At 38.2% G+C, this 18,338-nt stretch overlaps 1 protein-coding gene across 3 annotated transcripts in view; it reads left to right on the top strand.

Annotated features, from left to right (window-relative positions):
* The first annotated feature begins 2,190 nt into the window (after nt 1-2,190).
* adam10a (ADAM metallopeptidase domain 10a) overlaps nt 2,191-18,338 on the top strand; it is an 82,685-nt gene continuing 66,537 nt past the window's right edge. For all 3 annotated transcript variants that reach the window (XM_057831403.1, XM_057831409.1, XM_057831396.1), the window contains exons 1-5: nt 2,191-2,625; nt 13,345-13,495; nt 14,117-14,235; nt 15,539-15,697; nt 18,193-18,293. In XM_057831403.1, the coding sequence (XP_057687386.1) occupies nt 2,574-2,625; nt 13,345-13,495; nt 14,117-14,235; nt 15,539-15,697; nt 18,193-18,293 (582 nt within the window). In that variant the 5' untranslated portion in view covers nt 2,191-2,573. The remainder of the gene's footprint in view (nt 2,626-13,344; nt 13,496-14,116; nt 14,236-15,538; nt 15,698-18,192; nt 18,294-18,338) is intronic.

Genomic DNA, 18,338 nt, shown 5'->3' with positions numbered 1-18,338 from the left:
TAGTCAGCCTAGCTGTTTCTTCTGACTGTAAATAAAGCAGGACCTCTAAATAAAAGAATATATGAAAGCAATAATAGTGTCATGGTTGAAAATGGAGGAAAACATAACATTGATTCAGATTTGTTCCAATATTATTAAGAATCGAAATGAAGTATAGGTTTTGTAAGAATTTCAATGTTTAAACAACATTAATTGAGGGTGCAAAAGTGACGTTGATTCAAGAATATACGTAAGCAGGGCTGTCAACAGACTTGCAGGGGCCCGGGAACAAGAGACTATTATAGGGCCCCCCCACACCACCCCACCCCTGCCACCGGCTTGTCCCGACAACATATGGAGTACTTTTAACGCTTTGCAAGCAATGACAGTATAAATTTTCAAATTTAACATACCTTAATGTGATGTGATACCATATAAACAATTTCCATCTATTGTCCCATGTAGGCTACAATACAATACAACTGAGAGTGCTATTCCCGCCTGCTAAGCAACAAAACAATATAACTAAACAGCCTGTGTGATGGATTCGTATTAGAGTTTGCTATAATACACAGTGTGTTGTAAACCCAAGATAAATCCAGCCGGCGGACCCGAGTCTGTTCAGCCTTGCGCACCTGTTCCCCACAGACTAACATATAGGCCTATCCCTGATCTCCCATCACCTTCTCTCTCATGGGCTTAACGCGAGCAGCATGTTTTGTCATACCACAGCTCAATAAGCTACAAGCGGCCGGTGACAGACTCAAATCGGGCTTTGGTCATGGTGATCGCGAATGTAAATGTTCAGTGTTTAGCAGCTGTTGTTCACTTACCGACATCACTGTCCACAGCCAACTCTAGCCCTAATTCTCTGGCTTCTTGTTCTCCTTTAAAAAACGTCATCATTTTTTCTCGTTCACCTCTCTGATTTTCATCTCTTTTTCTTTTTTCTTTTCTGCGCACCCGATTTATGACGACTCGCCATGCTTAGAGTTTATAACAATGACAGATTTTACTTTCCCGCTTCAGGGCATGTACGTAGTGTAGCCTTGAGTGCGCCAGAGCGGGGTCAAACCATTCTCTGCTAAGACAGAGGGGATGGAGGGGGGGGGGGGGGAGGTTTGTGAAAAAAAAGGAAAAAATATATATTTGAAATATTTAATATGTTAAAGTTTTAAAGTATATATCGAGTAGAACATAATATTTAATTAGACAATGATTTAAATGAAAAATAAATATGTGGATGTAAAGTAAAATAAATCAAGGGTCATTCAAGGGCCCCTATGGTCCTGAGGCCCGGGACAACATACCCGGTTGACCCCACCCCCCGTCGACGGGCTTGGATATAAGATCAACATCTTTTCAACTTTGGTCTGCTATCTGGGATGCAATGACATTCACATCCACCAGGGGGCTATGTCCCCGCCCCCCCCCCCTTAATCTCCGCATATGGCCAGACCTCCCTGTTTGAATGAATTAGAGGTTTATCGTTGTCAATGGCGGCCTCTGAGTTAAGTTTTGAGTCACTTCCTTGCAAATTTTAGAGTGCTTACAAGTTGCTTCCTAATAATTTTGGGTAACTTCCTGCACAATTTGAGCCATTATGGGATCACTTTCAGTATATTTAATTATTCCTTGTTAGTTTTAGACACTTCCACAAAAAAATAAAAATAAAAAATAAAATAAAAAAAATTAAAAATAGCGCATTTCCAGGTGACTTCCTGTTCATGGGTCACTGGATATAGATGGCATGTTTTGATCAAATTTTGGAGGAACTGTACAACTTTTGTACGCCTTAATTTCCTGAAAATGTTAAGGTGTGAATTATTTTATTATAGGCTCACCGCTGTTCCAGCGATTGCTATTTCTCACAGTGTTTGAAAAATACACGGAGAATAGTCTGGCCGTGCCAGGCAAGTGAATTATGTGAATTGGATAAAGTCTCGCGTTTGGGGCGAAATTGGCAGAGCCTGCGTCGTGTGAATTTTTGGAAATTAGAACGGTCAGAATCGGTCACAGTGCGTGAGCATTGAAAAAGTGGACGAGAAAAAATACGAATATTATATGTGGGGACCGTTCTATGACGGTACTTGGCGAGAAAGGTAAATACCTAATACGTCTAACTACGGTAGATATGAAGCTTTTGACAACCACCGCCCAAGTGTATTTTAAAAGTCCCTCCCAAAGTTATCAAACCCGGAAGTTAGTATATCCGGAAGTACAGTACACAAGGCAGCGGAGTGATTCATGTAATCAAGCGGATAGTCATTGCCGCCGTGATGTGGTTTTGTTTTGTGAGGCCTCCAGCCAACAACTTGCAATATTTTTTCACTTTATATGTATTTCTTTCTTATTAATGCGTGTGCTCCTATATGACGATAGGCGTGGCATTGATGGTAGCGAACAGGCAGAAGGGAGGCCGATGTATGACGCATTTGACGTCACGCTGCCGGAGAAACGAAAGGTGTCAATCGAGTTGAGGAGCAACAAAACGAGGAAGCGCCACTTACTACCTCGACATAACTAAAGAATTCAGCCGAAATTCGACTAACTTCATCTTTTGTTTTGTTGGCGGGGCTAAAAGAACTTTTAATATGATATTTGTTAAAGAAATTCTCACGCTTTGCTGTCTTCTCCACGCCACAGGTAAGTTGTTCTCAATCAATACTCGAGCTACGAAAACAATTTAATAAGTATTTAGTTGATTTCCATGATATCTAAGCTGTTTTTTTTTTTTTTTTTTAAACCCATTTACATCTTAGCGATTTGAGTATTTTTCTCTCAGACAGCGCGATATCCTTTTAAATCCATTTTCTAGTACGCACTGTCAACTGTCAATCTTCATGCCGAGTTTTAGTAATTCTCATCTGATGCCATTGACGGCGATAGACGTCCAATCCTCTCAACTCTTCCAGTCAAAAAGGATTGGACATCCATTGCTGTCAATGTTACTGAATCATGATAATTCACAGCCCTACGTGTTCAAACAGATTGTATGTCCATTGCTGTTATAAAGAGTTATAATTGTGAGACGTTAACAAGTACAATTCTAATGTAAATAGTAAAATGCATGTCTGTTTTGACACAATTGTAACAGTCTTACTTGGAGCCATGCCAAGTTTGTCCTTAATAGTGAAGACAAAATGTATGTATTAGGGGTATCCATCAACAATTTCTCGACAGTACATTGGAATGAAAACCAGTTTTTGACAAAATGGCATATCTTAAAAAAAAAAAAAAAATTGGTGTTTTGCATTCTGATTTTCGATTTGATCATTGCTTGACCAATTGACGTATCGAAGTATTGTTAATCCTGCGGTACGTACTAGTAATCAAGCAACTATCAATCAAGCAACTTTGGCAAACTCTTTTGTAGTGCTTTTCACAGACACGAGTCACATGGTCCTTGTCATGCAACAAAAACCCACACACTGCAGACATTTATACAATGATAGGATGCTGATATGCCCATTTGGAGAAATTGTTGGGTTCTGTTTCTTGTCGAGCACAGTGGTGTTTCAAATTTGCCTCGTAGCAAATAAATCACGAGACGAAAGCAAACACAAAAACGGTTTTGGTGATTTTAATGTCTAAAAATGTTTGATGTGCAAATTGAGAGGCAATACTGAAGGTAAAATATTCAAAACGTACTCTTAAATTGTTAATGTGCAGTAATGTTTTGTATATTAACCCTGCACGTGAGTTAACCCTTTAATGTCGGGCCTATTTTTTTGCAATTTTGCATGCCTTTGATGTTGCCTTTATATTTCAAAGAAATAATTGTTTTCACTGGTCTGTTTCGATCCCTTTTTTCAGGACACCATAACCTTCATGTCCAAACTGTTGTTCTGTTAAAAAAAAAATCCCAACATTTTTTGTCAAAATTAGAAAAATTGATGTCCTACTGACAACCAAACATGCTCGACGAACCGTTTTGAAGCTTGATATTTATTCAATTTGCTTAGGATAAACATTCAAAAAAATATATATGATTGAATAGTTTTATATGTGATAATTCGACAAAAACAGCAGGAATGGCCATTAACTTATATAGAGTAGACCAGTGGACCAACAGTAAAAAAAAGTGAATATATGTATATATATTTATATCTTCTAGAGTGTTGTTAATATTACTTTAAAAAAAAGTAATTAATTAGTTACTTGGCAAAGTAACTGGTGTTACCTTTCATGTTTTTGTTTTCATTCCTCCCCCAAAAACAAAACATAGTAACCTTTTGCTATGTGTGGTAGTCATTTAATATTGTGAATCAACCGTTAAAGTTGTTAAAATTGCTCCCGTTATTGCATTAGTTCCTCTCTGTCTACTTCGGACATAAGAAAGTTTTAAAACATCATTTAAAGATAGATTAAAGTCAAGATTTTGCCGATTTAGGAGTATTTTATATAAAAAGTTACTTAGGTTCGCTAGGAAGGTTCTCTACAACAGAGCCCTCCTGAGAAGTCTACTGCTTTAAGATGGCAGCTGTTTACTGACACCGGCGCATCTGTCAATTCGCATCTAGTTCTGCATATGATATATACCGTAGTATCATGTGGGCGTAGTTTGTCTCCTCTCTAGTTTGTAGGCTATGGGCTACAGTCAGTTATTATTGGAGTCACCTAGCATCGCGTTTGCAACGGTGTCACAACTCCCTTCCCTCCTCCCCACTCCCGCTCTTCTCTCTCGTCTCCATGAGTAAGTGTCTCATCTCCATGAGTAAGTGTCTGTCAGACTTTTCTCGCGTCATTCAACCAACGTAGTAATGCACGCCATCCTCAGTAACGGTGTTGCCAAGATGACAAAAGTAATTAGTTAGATTACTCCCTACTGAATGAAATGACACCGTTAGTAACGCCGTTATACTCTAACTCCGTTATTAACAAAATTGATAATCTAATACAAAAAGGGTTTGGAGGATATCTCTTTGTGAGGTTAGGCATTGTACCCATCACCTTATAAAAAGTATTTACATACTATCAAGCTTCTCGAACACACACATCTATATACAGTGGGGCAAATACGTATTTAGTTAACCACCAATTGTGAAAGTTCTCCTACTTGAAAAGATTAGAGAGGCCTGTAATTGTCAACATGGGTAAACCTCAACCATGAGAGACAATGTAAAAAACCCCAAAAAAACCCAGCAAATCACATTGTTTGATTTTTAAAGAATTTATTTCCAAATTAGTGGAAAATAAGTATTTGGTCACCTACAAACAAGCAAGATTTCTGGCTGTCAAAGAGGTCTAACTTCTTCTAATGAGGTCTAACAAGGCTACACTCGTTACCTGTATCAATGGCACCTGTTTTAACTCATTATCGGTAGAGATGCGCAAAATTTCCGATTCTTAGATTATTCTCGATTCGACCATGGAAGATTCGAGAACGATTCACAAATATCCAAATTCCGATGATTGAAATATGCCAAGTAAAGCGGAAGTACAACACACTCAGCGCGCCGCGCGGTCTTCGGTACACAATGAGGAACGGAGCGAGAGTAGCTAAACATCATGCTTCTCATTACCGGGCCCCTCGGGTAATGCCAATGCTCAACTCACAGCTCTAGCTCAACTCATGCCACGAGATAGAAAAACACAACAACATACCTGACTGCTGCCGAAAAGCTGCTACAAAGTACATCCACATAATGTTATGGTAGATATCATTTATATAGGACTAGATGCAATATAGATTCGGTAGCATTAGCAGCACATCTACAAAAAGCTAGATGCGGGCGTTCGTAAACGGCCGCCATCTTAACGCAGTACACTTCCCTGCAAGGCTGTTGTAGCGAATCTTCCAAGCAAACCTAATTAACTTTTTATCTAAAATACTCCTAAATCGGTAAAATATTGTCTTGAATCTATCTTTAAAATAGTTTTACAACTCTCACATGTCAAAAGTAGACAAAAGGGAAATTATGGAATAACGGGAGCAATTTTAACAACTTTAACGGTTGATTCACAACATTAAATTAATTGAATGTAGTTTAAAGCTGCTGATACAGAATGGGGACTGGAGTTTTTTATTTACTGTTATTTTTGTATATTTTTTACTGCTATATATTAACTTGATACTGAATTTTGGAACTAATGTACAAAACATTAAAAAAAAAAAAAAGAAAGGAGGGGGGTGCATCAATAATCGTTTTATAATCGAATCGGAGCATCTGAATCATAATCGTAATCGAATCGTTAGGTGCCCAAAGATTCCTAGCTCTAATTATCGGTATAAAAGACACCTGTCCACAAACTCAGTCAGTCACACTCCAAACTCTACTACGGCCAAGACCAAAGAGCTGTCGAAGGACACCAGTGACAAAATTGTAGACCTGCACCAGGCTGGGAAGACTGAATCTGCAATAGGTAAAACGCTTGGTGTAAAGAAATCAACTGTGGGAGCAATTATTAGAAAATCGAAGACATACAAGTAACAAGACCACTGATAATATCCCTCGATCTGGGGCTCCATGCAAGATCTCACCCCGTGGCGTCAAAATGATAACGAACGGTGACCAAAAATCCCAGAACCACACGAGGGACCTAGTGAATGACCTACAGAGAGCTGGCCCCGCAGTAACAAAGGCTACTATCAGTAACACAATACGCCGCCAGGGACTCAAATTCTGCACTGCCAGACGTGTCCCCCTGCTGAAGAGAGTACACGTCCAGGCCCGTCTGCGGTTCGCTAGAGAGCATTTGGATGATCCAGAAGAGGCCTGGGAGAATGTGTTATGGTCAGATGAAACCAAAATAGAACTTTTTGGTAGAAACACAGGTTCTCATGTTTGGAGGAGAAAGGATACTGAACTGCATCCGAAGAACACCATACCCACTGTGAAGCATGGGGGTGGACACATCATGCTTTGGGGCTGTTTTTCTGCAAAGGGACCAGGACGACTGATCTGTGTAAAGGAAAGAATGAATGGGGCCATGTATTGAGAGATTTTGAGTGAAAATCTTCTTCCATCAGCAAGGGCATTGAAGATGAGACGTGGCTGGGTCTTTCAGCATGACAATGATCCCAAACACACAGCCAGGGCAACAAAGGAGTGGCTTCATAAGAAGCATTTCAAGGTCCTGGAGTGGCCTAGCCAGACTCCAGATCTCAACCCCATCGAAAATCTGCGGAGGGGAGTTGAAAGTCCGTGTTGCCCAACGACAGCCCCAAAACATCACTGCTCAAGAGGAGATCTGCATGGAGGAATGGGCCAAAATACCAGCAACAGTGTGTAAAAAGGTTGTGAAGAGTTACAGAAAACATTTGGCCTCTGTTATTGCCAACAAAGGGTACATAACAAAGTATTGAGATTAACTTTTGGTATTGACCAAATACTTATTTTCCACCATGATTTGCAAATAAATTCTTTAAAAATGTGATTTTCTGTTTTTTTTTTTTTTTTCCACATTGTCTCTCATGGTTGAGGTTTACCGATGTTGACAATTACATGCCTCTCTAATATTTTCAAATGGCAGAACTTGCACAATGAGTTGACTAAATACTTATTTGGGCGCGCCCCACGACTTTAAAGGGTTAACTTTTGCAATAAGACAATCAGATGTTTCTTCATGACAGTAGCAAAATATTAATAATATTACTAGAGCTGGGAATCTTTGGGCACCTAACGATTCGATTACGATTATGATTCAGAGGCTCCGATTCGATTATAAAACGATTATTGATGCACCCCACTCCCTTTTTTTTTTTTTTTTTTTTTTTTTAAATTTGTTTTGTACATTAGTTCCAAAATTGTTCAAAAATCCTCTCAGGCTAAACCAAACTACTATTTCAGTATCAAGTTAACATATAGCAGTAAACAACTATACAAAAATAACAGTAAATAAAAAACTCCAGTCCCCATTCTATATCAGCAGTTTTAAACTACTTTCAATTAATTTAATGTTGTGAATCAACCGTTAAAGTTGTTAAAATTGCTCCTGTTATTCCATAATTTCTCTTTTGTCTACTTTCAACATGTAAAAGTTTTAAAACTATTTTAAGGATAGATTCAAGTCAATATTTTACCGATTTAGGAGTATTTTAGATAAAAAGTTAATTAGGTTCGCTTGGAAGGTTCGCAACAACAGCCTTGCAGGGAAGTGTACTGCCTTAAGATGGCGGCCGTTACTAACGCCCGCATCTAGTTTTTTGTAGATGTGCTGGTAACGATACCGAAGCTATAATGCATCTAGTCCTATATAAATGATATCTACCGTAACATAATGTGGCTTGTAGCAGCTTTTCGGCAGCAGTCAGGTATGTTGTTGTTTTTTTTTTATCTCGTAGCATGAGTTGAGCGAGAGCCGTGAGTTGAGCATTGGCGTTACCCGAGGGGCCGGGTAATGAGAAGCATGATGTTTAGCTACTCTCGCTCTGTCCCTAATTGCGTACTGAAGACCGCGCGGCGCGCTGAGTGTGTCGTACTTCTGCTTTACTTGGCATATTTCAATAATCGGAATTTGGATGTTTGTGAATCGTTCTCGAATCTTCCACGGCCGAATCGCGAATAATCTAAGAATCGGAAATTTTGCACACCTCTAATTATTACATATAATAATTTTTTTTTTTTTTCCGTGATAATATTTGGCGATGCTTAATTTTGGGACATCTCCATCTCTAACAGCGATGACGTCATGAAAAATACTGACCAGAGCAACAATACTAGAGATATTTTCAGCCACAATTACACTTTAGGTATCTGAAACAATAAAAAGTGATTTCAAAAACCTCCAACAATTTTTTTTCCATATGCCAATGTGCCAGATAATTTCAGTGATTTTCAAAATAATACACTTTCTTTTGTAACCAAACTAAATCTTGAAGAATAATTAAATACATATAAATACAAACAAGCCAGAAGTGTGAGGTAGAAGAGTTTATGGGAGAAGATTCTGTAAACGGTTTGAATTTCCCTACTTTACAGGCAGTTTACTTTAAAATGTGACAAGAAAACATATACATTTAACACTGATTAAGGAGTTGCTGTCATTCTTGAGGCAAGGCAGAAGAATCTGGCTGCGTGAAATGTTTGCGAACAAGTTGCTACGAGCCTGTTACTGCGTCTGCTTGTCAGGCTCCTCGATATGGAAGCCTGATGGCGCCGCAACAAAACAATTCAACAAGGTGCAGTCTGAAGGCCTTTGGGAGTAATGTCGATATGGTTTCTCTTCCGTTGCACTCCTCAAGAGAAATACATGATCTCACAAGGTTCTCTCTTTGAATCTCATATCCAAGCTGCAGCTCTTTTACGTTTATTCAAAGCACTCATGCATTGGGGGAGAATTAGTGTTGAAACATTAAGTAGAGTAAGTTTTGCAGTGATCAAAAAATTCCTCAATTACAATAAATGTAAATGGAGACCCTTGACTATTTCTATCATTTTTTTCATCTATAAATCGTTAGGTGTTTAAATGAGCAACTTCATTTTAATATATAAAAATGGACGGACTAAATTTTCAGAAGTGAAACTTAAGTTTATTGGACGAACGGAAGATGTGCAATATACATCTAAACAAAATTATACTGGTGCAAAACGTTGGGCACTCCAACAAAAAAAGAAATCAATATTCTGTAGATTTTTTTTTTGCTAGAATAGCAGCTTTTAAATGACTTCCAATGAGTTTCTGGACAGAGGTTTTTTGGACTATTCCTCCTTAAAAAATTTCTGAGCATGGAGAGCCTGCCCCAGGTCATCCCACAGATTTTCGTTGATATTCCTTGGGAATGAGATGGCCCACCCAGAACATACTTTCTTTGTAAAAATACCAGAGTACATTTTGAGCAGAGATGTAGGTCGTTGTACTGGTGAAATATCCAGCCCTGGCGTATCTTCAACATTGTGACTGACAGTTAACATTTTTTTAAATAATCTGTTGATAATGAGTGGAATCCATGTGACCCTATTCTTTTTTAATCTTTTTTTTTTTTTAATTATTGATTTTATTTATATGCAAACATGCAAAAGACAGGACCAGACAAAACAAATGAAAACAATGGAAAAACACAACGTACAATCGGCCACCTTGAATAAATTTATTCATGATGGCATGCATCTGTCTATAAGATTTGAGGCTTGACAAATTCACATGCCAATTTTGGTTTCTAATTAACTAGTGGAAAGAAGTTCCTGGTATTCACAGTAACTAAATGACAAGGGTGCCCCAATTTTTTTGTACCTGTGTAATTTTGTTTTGATGCGCATCGCACGTCACCTACTAGTCGAATAAACCTTATTCTACTTCTGAAATATTACTCTTTCTATCAACTTTTTGACATATCAAAATTAAGTAGCTGATCCAAATGAAAGGAGTGGAAATTTTCAAAAGTGCCCAAACTTTTTCATACCACTGTAACTGATGTGCTGAATATATCACGTGAGCTCTATTTGAAGCTTAATGGACCACTCTTTGTTTTTGTCAAGACAGAACAAAGAACAATGAACTGGTCAGCAAAAAAGCCAATAGGATTAACTCTGTGGAAGCAAGTGTTTAAGCAGAATAAGCCTGTTAAACACATATTGTAGTTGAGGGGAGAATGGGGTTGGTTGGCACATTAGCTATAACTCGATACCAGAGGGTGGTGTTGCGCAATATCAGTATTGAAATAATCTGAATTGTGCTAATCATAAAAAACAAAACAAAATTGTCTTTACTCTAGAGTGGCATATTACTTGACGCAAGACTCAGTTACTTTTATTTTTATTTATTTAAATGAATTTCATATTTATAAGGTCATCCTTTCATGGGGTTTTACACAGGATCTTTCTCAAAAGTTATACTATTAAGAAGTGAGGACAAAGCAACAATTTGGATTCACATTTTCATGCTAGCTTTTAGTTTAGGGTTAGCCAAAAACAGAAGTTGATTGTCAAATCATCAAAGGTCTTAAGTGATTCGAATAATTTTAATTGTCACTGAATAGGGCACATTGAAATTGTTTTCCAAAAGCTCAGTTATGTACACCGTAAAAAAAAAAAAAGAAAAATGAAAATGAAAAATAATTTAAGGCAATGAAACAACTACAGTGGGGAGAAGAAGTATTTGATACACTGCCAATGGGAAAACCCATTGGCAGTGTATCAAATACTTCTTCTCCCCACTGTATGTGTAGTGTAGAGTTCAGACAGTGAATAGCTGTCAGACAAGATGCTGATGTCCAGTTCTGCCCTCAATTTAATTTTGTGTTGAATATGCAGGTAGTCCCCGGGTTAGGAACAAGTTATGTTCCTACTAAGGGTGTAACGGTACATGTAATAGTATTGAACCGATTCGTTACGTGGTAGTCTGTTCGGAACGGACGCGTACTGAACAAGTTTCTGACGTAATATAACCCTTATTTTTCAAGGCTGTGAGTCGGTCGGGTTACAGTTTCTTTGTGTAGATTATATATACTCCGTCTTCTCTACTATAATGAGGACCAACACGGTAGGACAGTCCAGAAATGTCAACAGCGCGACAACGTGGCCGCCGCGAGAACGCAGTGAAACGCAGGCGTTAGAATCAGCCAACGCACACCAGTCACAGTGCGGCCTCGTGTTAGATGCGTCCCAGAAGCGGCTCAACGCGACGCACGCGAAAAGAACGGCAGAGTTTATTATTTGATGCGAGACGCGGCCATCCTGCGTCAATAGTACTAGCTAGGATCGGGCCGGAAGTCACTCGTGCAATAATACGGTGGATCCAGTCGATTTTCAGACTAATATGCAATCGTAACCTACTTTTTGAGTACATCAGATCTCTTGAGTGGTAGATCGGGGCACAGTTGACTTGTCTTTGTTGATTTACAGCTGTCTTCTCTGCTATAATAATAACCAACACGGCCCCGTGTTCAATACAAAACCTTCCTACCACAACAAAACAAGTAGGAACTAATATTCACATAGGAACTAAAGTTATACAACATAAAATGTACAATATAAATGAATACTACATCACATTTGTAAAATGTAAACACATAATAAAATAAATAATAGCCCATTTAAATAAAATAAAATGAAATGAGCTGAAGCACCTGTAATTAACTAATAAGAATAATACACACATCCTGCTTACACAATTAAATTTATTAATTTCTGTGTGGCGCTTTAACTTAAGAAAATCCACCATTAAGCTTTTGAAAACCGTTCATAAGAAAAAAAAATATTCATTGAGGCATTTGATTTGTAAAATACATGTTAAAATCTTTGTCATTGGGATTGCTTTTCTCTTTGGCACAGGACTTCTTTTTTCTTCTTTAAGAAAGAAAGCTGACCAATACGCGTGGTCTGAAAGGCAAATTGTTGTTGGATTATCTTTAAATACCCGCTACTTTTTGAGCAGAATTCTAGCTTTGTATAGGCTAATGTTCCTATTGTTGAAAGCACAAAAGTGTGTAATTAACAACTAGCACATTTATATTTTGCTTTTTTAAATTTTGTTTTTACTGTACCGAAAATGAACCGAACCGCGACCTCAAAACCGAGGTACGTACCGAACTGAGATTTTTGTGTACCGTTACACCTCTAGTTCCTACGATGGTGAAGCAACCCGAATTTCCGGGTAAGTCGGAATTAATCCCTTAAGTACCACTAAATACCCCCTAAATCTCAAAATAACTATCCAAAACATGTATTATATGTCATATTAATACAATAAAGTAAAAAAAAAAAAAAAAGATTCTGTGAGGTACGTTGTGTTAAATGTCGTTATATTCAACGACTATTCAGGCTTTGCTCATGAGTGAGTCTCCTTGCTGAGAGAAAAGGGCGCTGTGGAAAGACTAGGGAGGATAGGGGTGAGGCGGTATCATGGCCGCTCAGGTCACCAGCGTCAGCTCTCTCAACGTTAGCCCGCTGTCTGAACTCAAAAGTCCCCGGATAGGGACTCGCAAGATAAGTCTGCGTGTCGCCAGGTGAGAAGGAGCAGCAGCAGCAGCATGAGAACAAGGAAGCGGCAGATCTCCTGGCCAAAAGGAACTGCAGGATGGCGGCGACGCTGCTGGGGGAGGAGGGAATTATTTAGATAAGTGACAATGAATTATTGTCACTAGATATCAGGATGTCATTGGTGACAAATTACTTTAACAAAAGAAAAATAGAGTTGAAGAATTAAAAGGATGTAAAATCCAACCCAAGATAATAAGCTTCCCTGTAATAAATGAATGACTATTCTAAAATGTGTTAACAGGAAGTTAAATGGGAAAGAGTAAAATTTGTGACAACTAACCCCGGTCTATCTTGCCTCCAACAGACACGTAGTTGCAGATGGTCATACAGTAATTTGTCATACAGGGGCTCCTTGTTTTTGAAGTTACAGGTTATTTAAGGTATTGTTTCATACCCATACAGTAAAACATGAATGTATAACAATATTTCTTTCTCATTGAAGCTCCATTTGGAACACCATTGAACAACTACATCAGCCATTACGAAGGGTTATCCTATGACACTGATGCTGTACACAAAAAGCACCAGAGGGCCAAGAGGGCGCTCTCACCTCAAGATGAAATCCTGCACCTCAACTTTCATTCTCATGGCAGGTCAGTTGGGGAACAAGCACACACTGACCACTACCATTATTACTTCTGTTAGTCCAACGCATTTAACTGATTGGCTGCCATTGAGGGCGCAAGACGCCCAATCCACTTCGTCTGGGAGATACTGGCAGTGATTGAGGCTGCCAGTCCTATATTTTAAAATGTACTCTTTAAAGATACTGATCAACCCATTGGCTACCATTGACAGTGCATAGAGGACAGTGCTACACGTCCAATCCCATTTTGACAGGGACGGGGCTAATGAACATCTTGTTCAAATTCTCATAAAAGTTAAAAAATCTTAAAAAGGAAGCATGTGATGTGAACATTTTTCACCATTAGTCCTCTGCCAAATGATGTGTGATGAAAAAGTCTGGGGAGCTGTTGCTATATTGCCTTGGGTTTGGGCAAGACCATAGCTCATGTGCATTTCATGTGATGTGGTGTGATGTAATTTGAAAGAGAGGATTATGAACACTGAACTCTGACACTGTTCATGTGGTTATGATCACGACATACTCCAAACATTCATTGAGCACCAATATGCTCAGCAGCATTTACATTGTATGTTATGATATTGTTATTGTTCTAATTACACATACTGTATTTGTATTTTACATTTAGAAATTTCAACTTGCGCATGAAGAGAGACACCTCAATGTTTACCCCTGATGTTGTCATGGAGGTGTCAGGAGAGGAGAACCCAATTGACACGTCTCATATCTACAGTGGAGAAATCTTGGGTAGGTTTTTCACGCATGCAAACTAGCACTCACTTCCTTCTTCCCCCCCTGTGTGCCCTCCTCCTCCCCACTCTGCTGCTCAGAGTTCAAATGAACCCAATATCCTGTTTGACAGGTTTATGTGTCTGGACCAGACAGAACAGAATGAAACGGATGCATTCTTCCCCTTGTTCAGGGTTTTCCTTTTAAATAATTATCCTAACGATAACCATCCTAACGCGATCTGAGATGATATTTATACGAATGATTGTCTTTAAGGGCTAAGCTCTGTCTTGTGGTCATTGTGTCTGCTGCTAAAATTAAGGGGAAAAAAAGCTGGAAAATACAACTTTTGGGGAAATTGCACTGGATGCTTTCCTCTGCTGGTCTGTAAACTCCTGCGGGTTACTTCTTGTTGATTGTGTGTCACTTCGTGTTCAGTTTGGGGCATTAACAGGCCACTTTCTGTTGATTATTGAGGCGTTTTCTGTTTGTTTTCGTCCATTCGCCCCTCCCAGTCCAAATGGATTGGACGTGTAGCACTGTCAATGGTACTAAAAGATGAGCATTCGTAGCCAGTGCTCACAGTTTATATGAATTGGATGTCTTTTGTTGTCCAGGGTGGGCAATGAGTTAAGTTTTGGGTCACTCCTTTGTTAATTTTAAGTACTACGGGTCACTTTTCATTATTGATGTCAGTTTTTTTGTTTTGTCTTACCAAGCCACGTCCTGATGATATTAGGTCACTTCCTGTTGATTTCCTGGTGAATTCCTGTTGATTTAAGTCACATCATGTTGGTTTCGCTGCATTCCTGGGTCACTTCCTGTTGATTTTAAAACATTCAGCCAGTAAAAAGAGACTGGAAATAGGAAAATGCCACTATTAAAGGGAAAGACAACACTTTATCATGTGTATTCCAGTTGAAAGATTCTTGTTTAATAACTGAAAAAAAAACAACAACTTAATTTCCTTTTTGTTGACGTGTAATAATTGGATAAAAAAATAAATAAAAGCTGCAATTTCCAGAAAGTTGCCACCTGATATGGGGGCAGACATTTTATCAATGCTGGTACTATTTTACACTTCATCAATACCTATTACGACATGAACCTGTCCTTGAGTATTAACAGTGTGTGTGTGCGCGATGTCACAAAATGGCTATGCTAATAAGCGATGTCGTTTTTTTGCCTTTAAATGTTTTCTCCATTAACAGAGGTCTAAGTAATTTGCAGTTTACATAAATCATTTGAGAAAGACTCTTTAACATGAACTTCATTTTCTAGGTCTTGAACTCTGCTTCATTTAGTGTTGCTCATGTTTCAGGAGAAAAAGATACAGTGAGCCATGGGTCCGTGATCAATGGCCGATTTGAGGGCTTCATTAAAACACAGCAGGGAACATATTATGTTGAACCATCAGAAAGGTACTTGGAGGAGAAGAATACCCCCTTTCACTCCATCATTTATCATGAGGATGACGTTAGTAAGTATCTGCCACCGTTTCTACTGAATTTGTTTATGAATTTTCGAACCAGCTAAGTTTCTGTGCAGAAGGCAACTCTGAGTGAGGACTTGACTTCCCATAGCAAATCGCACGGCTAATAGACTGCCATTGTGTGCACGAATTAAGCCGGAGCGCACATTCGCGCAATGCCATTTTTCTCTTTGAATCTGTCCTTTCTGTAGTAGAGCTCATCATTCTAGCAGCTTTGCATTAACTCCAAGCAGGATTTATGCTTTTTTGTGCCAGCATTAGGATGTTTTTATTACCCAGCAATTAGGGCCAACATTAACTCATTTGCAGCCATCTAGAGTGCTAAATGTACAATCCATTTTGAATGAGAGGGTGGCAGTGAATGAACACTGGTGTCCCTCGCTGTCAAAATGGATTGGACGTATGGCGTTGTCGATTGGACTGAACATAAACATTCGCTGTCAGTCCTCCCCGTCAAAATGAATTGAGCGTCAGTTGTTGTCAATGTAGGTGATGGGTTAAAAGTAAATAGTGTTTATTAATAATAAAAATAAAAAATCTTTTATATTTTTAATTTTTTATTCTTTTCTTGACTAGAAAGCGCACCAGACTGTAAACTGCCACCCACCAAATTTGACACAAAAACGTCATTTTTTCTTAGATAAGCTGCAGCAGACTACAAGCTGCAGCTGTCCTCACTCTATTATGGGATATTTACACCAAAAGATTTTACTGGTAACCGGTAATACATTATTTGATTGTGACGTCATATGTCTGTCAAAATTATGACATGACACTGGCTTGAGTGTCAGTGAATGCTTATAACAGATGTCATTTAGTGTCATCCGGCAAATTATCTGACTTTTGAATGGATGTAAAAGATCTGAGGTTATAAACATAAACATCTGTCATAAGTAAAGATGTGATCGGGTCCGATCACGTCATTTTCAAAGTATCGGAATCGGCAAAAAAATATCGGACATGCCTTTTTTAAATATATATATATTTTTTAATTAAATCGTTTTCTAATTGTATTTAATGTTACAGACAAAATGTCTTACACTCATCCAGTCTTTAGGTTTAGCTTAAAGTAGGGCTATCAAATTTATCACGTTAATGACGGTAATTAATTTTCAAAAAATTAATTACGTTAAAATATTTAACACAATTAACGCATGCGCTGCATGACCCACTCACGCATTGTCGCGTTCAATCTATAATGGCGCCGTTTTACTTATATATAGAGATAAAAGGCAGCGTAAAATGAGTAGAATGAATTTTGGCAGTCTTTGGAGCCTTTCTTTATTTGGCTACAGCCTTAAAATCCCTCAACAATTAGAAATATCGTGGGAAGCAATATGGGGAAGAAAGTTAGTAGTTGATCTTTTTCTTAACACCCTATATCATTTCCCAATGCAGAGAAGATATATCAAGTGGTGCCACTACGCACAGTCATGGTTACACTTCCCATCATGCATTTGGGCAGAACAGTTAAATGGCTACAGTATCATTTACTGAAAGCTCAACAAATACTTTAGATGGCAATATTTAGTCACAATATACAAAGTCACATTTATCCTTTAAGAATTACAAGTCTATCCGTGGATCCCTCTCACAGAAAGAATGTTAATAATGTAAATGCCATCTTGAGGATTTATTGTCATAATAAACAAATACAGTATTTATGTACTGTATGTTGAATGTATATATTCGTCCGAGTTTTATTCATTTTTTTCTTAATGCATTGCCAAAATGTATATAACCGGGAAAAATTATCGGGAATGAGTGTAATTGAATCGGGAGCAAAAAAAAAAGCAATCGGATCAGGAAATATCGGGATCGGGAGATACTCAAACTAAACGATCGGGATCGGATCGGGAGCAAAAAAACATGATCGGAACAACCCTAGTCATAAGCATTCATTAATGCCCATGTACGTGTCGTTTCGTAATTATGACGGTCTTATGACACCGCTGTCAAATAAAGTTTTACCTACTTACTCAAATAAAGCAAAAAATAAGCCGAACTGGACTATAAGCTGCAGGATTCAAAATGAGAAAAAAAGTATTGGTTTATAGTCCAAAAATTATGGGTATTTATTTTAATTATTTATTACATTGCTAGTCCTCCCAGTTCAAATGTAGAACGTCTATCACCATCAATGACATGCAATGAGTTGAATTGTGTTAACACCTGGAATAGCATTTTTTTCTCAAATAAAAAAAAAAAAACACTGTTCAGTCTTTTTTTTTTTAATTCAAAAAGGAAAAAAACATTAAATATTCTTTTGTTTTATCTATTTTTCAAGTAACAAAGAATATCAGATGCACTGATGCACTTTTTTTTTTTTTTTTAACTGAATAGAAATTCTATAGATGGCTAAAATGTTTCTTACCTGGAAAGTGTTGATGCTGAATCTGTGCGTACGACACGTACTGTTTACATGGTTGAAATCCATGATGTATTGTAGGATTGTTTAACACTGTTCATGTCCTTTTTATCAGCTTACCCTCATAAATATGGGTCTAATGGAGGCTGTGCTGATCCCACGGTGTTTAAAAGAATGAGGAAGTACCAGGAATCCGCGATTGACTTGCCTGTTAAAGTACGTACCAGCGTTTGCACTGACATGAATCCTAACCCTCTATGT

The sequence above is a fragment of the Corythoichthys intestinalis genome, chromosome 1 (genome assembly GCF_030265065.1).
Source record: "Corythoichthys intestinalis isolate RoL2023-P3 chromosome 1, ASM3026506v1, whole genome shotgun sequence".
Lineage (NCBI taxonomy): Eukaryota > Metazoa > Chordata > Actinopteri > Syngnathiformes > Syngnathidae > Corythoichthys > Corythoichthys intestinalis.
This window is presented reverse-complemented; position numbering and strand designations above follow the sequence as displayed.